The 8371-nt window shown below is 41.6% G+C and overlaps 1 protein-coding gene across 1 annotated transcript; it reads right to left on the bottom strand.

Annotated features, from left to right (window-relative positions):
* Positions 1-3416: 3416 nt before the first annotated feature.
* Cxcl13 (chemokine (C-X-C motif) ligand 13) lies at positions 3417-7546 on the bottom strand. The gene is made up of 4 exons (NM_018866.2): positions 7454-7546; positions 5721-5853; positions 4524-4604; positions 3417-4271 (listed from the first exon to the last, which is right to left on the bottom strand). Exons 1-4 carry the CDS (start codon positions 7512-7514, stop codon positions 4217-4219), a joined length of 330 nt encoding a protein of 109 aa, NP_061354.1. The 5' UTR covers positions 7515-7546; the 3' UTR covers positions 3417-4216.
* Between the last annotated feature and the right edge of the window lie 825 nt (positions 7547-8371).

The following is an 8371-nucleotide window of genomic DNA, read 5'->3' as shown; positions in this document are numbered from 1 at the left end:
TTCTTTCACGGGTTCTCAGCATCATTATCGCCTAGAGGGGGAGACAGCTTTTCTCCAGTGTTTATTCACATCAACAGTTCTTGAATTCTGGCTCCTCTAGCTCAGGGAAATGTTCATCAGCTTTTGCATAGAGTGGAGAGTTCTTCGATGGGCCTTTCAGTGCTAAAAGAAGGCGAGGGAACACAGAGAAGAGGAGTGAGTCCACATAGCAGTTTCGGCGTAAGGCCAGTGGTGCCCTTTACACACAGCCGGAGAATCATCTCCTCCTGGAGCTCTGGAGGTGGGTGGGTATCGTTTAGTCTGGTCAGGTTTCTTGTGTTCTGCTGCTAGGACATTGCTGTGCAGCTAGGCCTGTGGTGCCTCTGTTCAGCTTTCCAGAGCAATCATTTTGGTAAACATCACTGTATTTCCCCTTTAACTAATTAGCATATGCATGTGTAGATGTATGCATGTGGCTATGTGTGCCTAAATCCTGCCTTAGCAGTTTATAATTCTTCCCTTCCAAGCCTTTCTTCGGATACTCTTATGAGTGCCACAACAAATTCTCTTGCCACTAATTAAGACTTAATCCTGGTTCTAAATCAGCTGTACTCTTACAGTCACAGTGATGCCTGAGGACTGGGTGCTGGTTTGCTTGACGGTTAGACCCCTCTCTTGTCTCATTTCTCCTCTTTCCACCTTTGCCCACCACCTTCAGGCCTCACCATTCTGGAGCGGCTCAGACACACCAGGGGACTGACCTGTGAGCAATGGATGATGGGTTACCCACCCTTCTGTTAACACAGAGAAGGTGCTCCCACCCTTCCCTCGTCTGCAGTTTTTATTTTTAGCTGTTTAAATCGACGCTTAAAAACCATGCATCCTTTTAGGGAGCTGCATGTTGTATACACACTGCATGAGGTTCAAATTGAGGTATGTTCATCAGTTGCCTGAAGCATTTATTGTTTCCTTATGATAACACTCAAAATGCTTTTAGCTAAAAAAAAAAAAATACAGTATATTACCATAATCTGTAGTCATGTCACCAGCAGCAGGGAACACAGCTCAGTGTTGCTGACTATACAGGCCTGAGTCCCTCTCAGAGCCTCTCGAGTTCAATGTTGTGTCCCTGTAGCCTGAGGAGCCCCCCACCCCCAGGCCCCAGAGCCCCATCTATGCAGCCCGAAGAGGGCCCCTAAGGTCTCTGCATCCCATCTATGCAGGCTAAGGCTCCCCCAGAGTCTCAGTTGCTCCATCTATGCAGCCCGAGGAGCCCCTAGAGTCTCAGATGCCTTCACTAGAGTCAAGTTGGGATTCTTGACTTGACACAGAGAAGAATTTCTGCATGTGTCAGCGCAAAGCACAGTCACTTTAGGAGAAAGGACAGACATGCAGAAGGAGGCTGAGTGTGGGAGAGGACCCCCCTAGGCGCTTCAGGATCAGCTGTGTATGTGATTGGGGGGGGTGGCTATGGAGTTACATTGTTTAAAGGAGATGATCTACAGCTAAGGCTGAAGAAGAAAAAGATGTGTTACTCTCCTGTCTTTATTAAAAGAAAAAAATTAATGAAATTATATGTGATTTATGAAAGTACAGAGAAGGCTTACAAATGAGGAGAAAATGTGACTGAGACCAAATAGTCATCAAAATGACATATACAAGGGGGTTTGCCCTGTAAAAGTCGTGAAAAGAGTTTAAGGCATGCGTTTTATCCTGAATGTGGCTCACGAGTCATACTAATAACCTGGTAGAATTTTTAAGAAGGAAGTATACTTTCTATATACAGTGTCTATGTAGTAACCTCTGGTCACCTATGTCAAAATTCTTGGCTCAGTCAGCAGGAGAGATAAACCTGGTTTATGCAGGTGAGAACCAGGGGCTCTTTTTCTTTCCCATGTCCTCTTAAGCCCTTCTTACCATGCCATACCTCTGGCTTTGACTGGCTCTGAAGAGGAGGGAAGGTCAAGGGGCTGGAGTCAGAAAATATATCTGTATGTAGTTTGAGTCTAATGTAATGATGGAGAGCGTTCACTTAGGAGTCAGGTGGCCCAGGGTTCAAATTCTGGTTTGTCTTTTACTAGTTACGTAAGTGAAGGCAAGAACTGTCTATTTGTCCTGGTTTCTACTGATGGTATCTAACTCATGTAGATAGTAGTGTAAGAGGTGCCCTCTACTGTACCCCATTTCTGCCAGCTCTAACAGGATGGTTAATAGTAACTGCCTCATGAGAAATGGTGACACTGATTATCTGAGGATCCTGACTATGTACTGAGCTACCTGCCCTAACAGAACTGAAGCCTGATTCCCAATCTCTAAACGTTGACTGACTAATTGTAAGATTGTGATGACATTGTGTATATCCCCTTTCCATATTTGTAATAAAATGTTAAATAATAGATGACTGAGAATATAATATTTATAGGTATCTTGTATTCCTTCTCAAAATATTTAATAAAACATTTTAAAAAGTAAAAGAAGAAAGCCAAGCATTATGGCTCACCCTAGGGGGCTGAGGCAGGAAGACTGCTGAAATTCAAGGCCAGCCTGGGATACACATAAAGTGAGTTCCAGGCTAGTCCAAGCTACAGACTGAGATCCCATCAAAAAACAAAGCAAAACAAGCAAGCAAGCAAGCAAACAAACCAACAGACAAACCTTAAAATAAAAAGAGAATCGGGGAAGGGAAATAATCTAATGAGTGCAATGTTTGTCCTTCAATTATGGAGACCTGAGTTCAGGTGCCCAGAACTCACATACTCCTCTGGAGGAAATGGAGACAGGTTCATCACAGACAGCCTAGCCTACTTGGGGAATGCCCTGTTCAGTGAAAGATCCTGTCTGAAAAAAATCAGATGGGTGACTCCTGAAGAGTGATCTTGGGGGTTGAACTTGTTCTATACACATGTGCACCCTCTTACATATGAGCACATGCACAGAGCCATAAAAAACCAAACAACCCACCCCACACATACAAAAAACATAAATGAAGACAAAAAGAAAGAAGGGGCCAGATGTGATGTGAACAGACCAGAGAGAAGCTGAGGAAGCCAAGAGGCAGAGGCAGGGTTATGACCTCAGTGCAGTGCTGGGAATGAATGGCACTGGAGTCCTCTGCTTGTCAAATCAATGCAACACTTTGTCAAATGAAACATTGGAGATTTGGGGAATCCATGTAAACAGGCAGTACGAATGGGTTTGAGTAAAAGTTTGAACTCTGGAGGAAATCTCATTTAGCATGCTTGGGAAAAGAGGCCTCAGGGCCAAGCTGTTCCCACTGTATAACTGCTCTCATGGATGACATAATTTGGGGTCATCTGTGAAGGACTCTGATCTGCAGTTAAAAAAATGAACATGATTGGAACCTTACATCTCCTTGGGAACAGCTGAAGGACATCTCAATGTGAGAAAGTTTTCTATAAAAAAAAATGAACCAGTCATAAGCAAAACATTTGATTACATTTATTGAATGACACCAGATGAATAGGAAACATTAAAGAATCTGATACAAGAGGCTGGTATTTTGTCTGTGTGAAAGATATGAATAATAAAAATAGATCATCAGGGTCACAGTGCAAAGGAATATATTTGTATACTGCTGAAGAGCCTGGACCTTTAAGCTGAGGATCTTTCAATTGTTACTGGTTTTAATGCAAGACAATAAATCTTATACAAGCAACCTTTCAAAGTAGGACTGTTTCCCCCAGGAAGCTTTTCTCTAAAGGAGACCTGCTTTGCACCACCTCATGATGGCATTGCACCAGCTTCCCAGGAACCTTCTGGAGACTATTTTGGAAGCCTGCGTTTTACAAGGGTGCAAAATAACTGAAGTCCATCTCGCAAACCTCTTGTTAGTACGAGCTACAAGTTCACATTTGACATGTAGGTTTTTCATTCCTCGACAATCTAGGATAGTTTAACATTAAACAACAGATCTATTACCACATGCATCTGAAGTGGGTTGTCACTAAATGCCTGTTCTCAAATAGCCTTTCTTAAGGAACAAGGATGTGGGTTGGGTATGCAACGGAGCTTGAGCATTCCCTCTCAGCTCCTGCAGGATTGGGTTTTTTTTAGTTTGTTTGTTTGCTTGTTTGTTTTTGCTTTGTTTTACCTACAGTCATGTTTGTTTGTAGAGGGGAGTTATTTTCTTGGAAATTCTTTAACTAAGAACATATCTAAAATTCAGAGCAGGGATAAAAAAAAAGGTGCAGGTGTGTCTTTTGAGATGATAGTGGCTTCAGGCAGCTCTTCTCTTACTCACTGGAGCTTGGGGAGTTGAAGACAGACTTTTGCTGTGAATAAAAAACAAAAACAAGTTACACTTAGAGAAATGCACACAGGAAACCATAGCTTTCCTCTAGTGGCATCAAATGATGGCTGCTGTGCACACTAGCTTCAGTTTACTAAACTGTTGGAATAGTCAGCCCCGTTCTAGCCCATGTGTGACAATAGCAGAACAGGCATTTGTCCTACAAACTTTTCCTAATTGTAAAGTATTCCCCAACTTGGCTGACTAAGGAAAGCTTACGGTATGCTTAACTTACCTTTGGACATGTCTTAATAATCTTTGTAACCATTTGGCACGAGGATTCACACATATAACTTTCTTCATCTTGGTCCAGATCCTGGGGAGAAATAAACAAAAATAAAATGTGTGTGTTTAATAATGAAGAGAATTGGTTATGAAAATAATTATTTATAGAAGAGTGAAATTTGAGTTTTGAATCTGGAATAAATTGATTTGTGGTGTGAGGCCTGAGGAACAAGAAGACTATTATTGGAAACCAAAGTTGACAGACTTCATATGTCATAAGCAACTGTCTTGTTGATAATCTTTATATGGGTTGGAGCAAGATCCAAGTGGCTCCAAAGTTGTATCACTTCTAAAGCTATATCCCAGTATCATTCAAATGTGCTTGTCCATTGAACTCAAGGGAACAAAATAGAATATAGAAAATACTGACTTGAAAACATTCTATTTGAAAAAAAAATATTAAGATGGAAGAAGTTTCAAAGCCAATTGGTCTCAGTGACCTTCCTCCAAGTCACCACTTGTCGAGGCTTTTCCTGATGTAAGAAACTGATCAACAGCAGAGCCAACATGTGTAGATAATGGTTGGCTTTTGTCAAGTGTTGTATTTACTGTGTGCTATGTGAGAAGTGTAACAGGCAATATGGTCATCTCAAGACATCCTTCCAGAAGCTCTGTGCTAGAACAACTATTAACCTTCTCACTGTCTGACGATGAGCTTGAAGCTCATAGAGTTCAAACAATGTATCCAAGATTGTACAGCAAATATACAATGCAGCAGGTTTATTTGAATTTCTGTAAAGTTCTGACTCTAGAACCCACACTGTTAGCAATAGTTATCAAGTTCCTAGATGGCATTAAGGTTTCTCCCTGAAATGGAAAAGTAAGGTCTTCAAGCAACAGGAAACCAAAAGATTGTGCATATTAACTTGTGTGACTTCAAACAAAAACCAGTGTCTTGATGTATTAGATAAACCATGAAGCAAGAACACGAGCTCTCAAGGCAGTACCTGCTAGTTTGGTTCAGTTGGATTGCTAAAACAAAACAAAACAAAACTTAAATACCTCATTTTTTTTGTTAATCATTTCAGATATCTAGCTGGTCTCTAAGACTCTTGCTACCATACTAATTTGCTGGTTGCAAATATATTCCATATGATTTTTTCTCTAGGAGAGAGAAATTATGTAATTTTCTTTCCTTGAAACTTACACAACTTCAGTTTTGGGGCAGCCATTCCCAGGGGGCGTAACTTGAATCCGATCTATGATGTTTAGACCGACAACAGTTGAAATCACTCCAGAACACCTACATTTTAAGTTTGTGTAATGGGCTTCCAGAATACCTGTGAACAGAGTCAGACACTTCAACCCATTGGACAAAGAACATAGACGTAGAACCGAATGATTCATATTTCTTTATATCGCATTTGAAGAGTCAAACATTTCAAGCCAGCTCTTATAGCTGCAAATGTGTTTAGCGTATGGATTTCTGGTTTGCCTTGAGTCCTCTCAAATGTTTTCTATTAAAACCTTAGTTGAAATGAACTTAACTTTTTGCAGTCTCTACCTTCATTGGCTGTCACAGTGGTACATTGACACTCAGGTGACTTGATAATGCTTTAAAGGCACACAACTTGGTTACATCTAACGTGGTGTGAAATCAACTAATCTCTACTCCCAGTGCAAAAAAACAGGACCGGATCCTGCCAGAGGGCTTTGAAGACAGCCAGCATCTCTCCCAGAGAACTTTCTCTTAGCACATCTGTCCACCTCCCCCACATCTCTATCTAAGAAAACACATGGAGGATGCTTCTCCATTTATGTTTAATATCTTGGCTTTTTATGTTAGTCATAAATTATTACAAAAGGAGAACCAATAATAAACATTCAAGACTATGTTCAATTACAATATTTACTGGTTATAGACACTTTATTGGTAATTCATCTCATGCATTTTCATGAAATCTAAGTTTGCTGGTTTGTTTGTTTTAGAAGAAATTGATGCTGGCTAATTCAAGCATTTGAGAGACCAAGAAAGGATGATTTTTTTTTAAGTTCAAAAATCACTCACCAGTGACCTTGTCTCCCAAAACAGAACAAAACAAACCAGCAAACAAAAGGTGTTCATCAAATCCTTTTTTATGAATAAAAGTGTTAAGTTCCCAAGGCATTTGCAGTTTCAAGGGCTGAGCAGCAAACAATAATTAGAACACCACAGAACTGGTGTGATACACAGACTCTATAATGATGCCGGGGACAGAGCAGTTCCTAAGGGGTAACTTTGCTGCCACCACCACCAGGGAAAGATTCATGGGCAAGGTGTGAAGAAGAAGAAATGTGAAGAGGAAACCTGGGGGTGGGGGGATTTTAGCATCTTAAGAGTAAAGATGTATCCTGTAAACCTGAGTGCTTCTTTCTGCCCACACATCCACCCTTTCAGCTGTACGGACATCTTGCCACTTAGTTAGGTACTTCTCTATACACCCAGAGACAGACTCCCACATAGGCTGCAAGTCAGCTTCTCACCTCTGCTGTAGTCAGAGTGCCAGGCCTTACCATGTGCAGCCATACTCAGAGTGCTGCGCTCGAAAGACCAAGGTTTGGTGAGAAGGAGTGTCGTGGAGAGGCAGAGTGAAGAAGAGCTGTGCAAAGAAGTCTTCCCATGGGGCACTGAGCTGACAGTTGAGCAATGAGCACACTAAACATACATCACACGAACACTCACCCTCCTGTACCTCTTCTCTAAGTAAGAGCCATCTTAACATGTTGAAAGCTTCCATTTTTAAAAAGTCAAATCCCCAGAAATCTTACAGTTCAAAAATCTAGAAACAATGGAATGTTTTCACCCCCTTTAGTTAAGACTGCCTTCCCAGTTTTGATTAAAGAAGTGCTGAGGAGGGTTTCAGTTTAAAGCCCAGGGAAACCATAAGTGAAAGTTCTCACCGTGGCCTGGAGAGAGGCAGCTGGCCAGGAGGAGAAGCAGCGTTGCTGTGCTGAGCCTCATTCTGCCTGGAGGTGGAGTTCAACCTTTAGCTCGGAGTCTGTGCGTGCATTCCCAGCTCCAGACTCCTATTTATTTATACCAGCCAGGGCCCTCCCACTGACCCTCTCTTTCTTAGGTCAGCTGCAATGTCAGTTTTCAAATCTCCCAAAATATTGCTGAGCTTGCCTTTACAGAAGAAGAAATTCGTCTTGCAAAATTTATGAATCTTCCTTGGAGCACTGTTAGTATAACCAAACACTTCTTAAAAATGCAGATTAAAAATGTCAGGGATGCTGTGGAGATTTGAGGGTGAATAAAAAAGAGGAGAACTCTCAAGGACTGTCTGTTTTAGTGCTAGAGATCAAACCCAGGTTCTAGAATAGGCTAGGGAGACAGTCTCCCTCTGAACCCCTGCCAGGCCACTAAGGTACTCTTTAGGAGTGTTTTGGTCACTGGCCATTACCCACCTACCTTCCTTTTAACCAAAGAACCCATAGCAAACTGTATAAGGATGTAGGCTAATTCTTTCCTTGGTGGTATTGATACCAAAAATGCTTACGTTAAGCCACAGTGATCGTGGCTTTGATCACTTTTCATAGTGAAAGGACTGCCAAGTTCTTCCATATGTTCAAATATAAGCTTTATGACACCAGGACCAGGATCATCATTTCATTATGTCCCTGGCACCTGCAAGGGAGGCTCACCCTGGGTCGGTGCTCAGTAAATATTTATACATTTGTCAGACACTCCTTCACATATAAGATCATCAAGCTGACTGAGCTGTAGACTTTTTTTTGCCAAACTTTCCCGCCTCCTGGTTTTACTGTCTGAGATAATGGGAATCTTGGTGTACCTGTGTCACTATGAAATCAGGAGGG

The sequence above is a fragment of the Mus musculus genome, chromosome 5 (genome assembly GCF_000001635.26).
Source record: "Mus musculus strain C57BL/6J chromosome 5, GRCm38.p6 C57BL/6J".
NCBI classification, from domain to species: domain Eukaryota; kingdom Metazoa; phylum Chordata; class Mammalia; order Rodentia; family Muridae; genus Mus; species Mus musculus.
The sequence above is the reverse complement of the archived record's forward strand: the minus strand, read 5'-3'. Positions and strand labels throughout refer to the sequence as shown.

Coding starts and splice junctions, on each gene's coding strand:
- Cxcl13 (NM_018866.2), bottom strand. CDS start 7,514: ATGAGGCTCAGCACAGCAACGCTGCTTCTCCTCCTGGCCAGCTGCCTC. Junction 5,854..7,453: donor CTGCCTCTCTCCAGGCCACG/GTGAGAACTTTC, acceptor CTCTGTTCACAG/GTATTCTGGAAGCCCATTAC. Junction 4,605..5,720: donor TGCCCCAAAACTGAAGTTGT/GTAAGTTTCAAG, acceptor ATTTCTCCCCAG/GATCTGGACCAAGATGAAGA.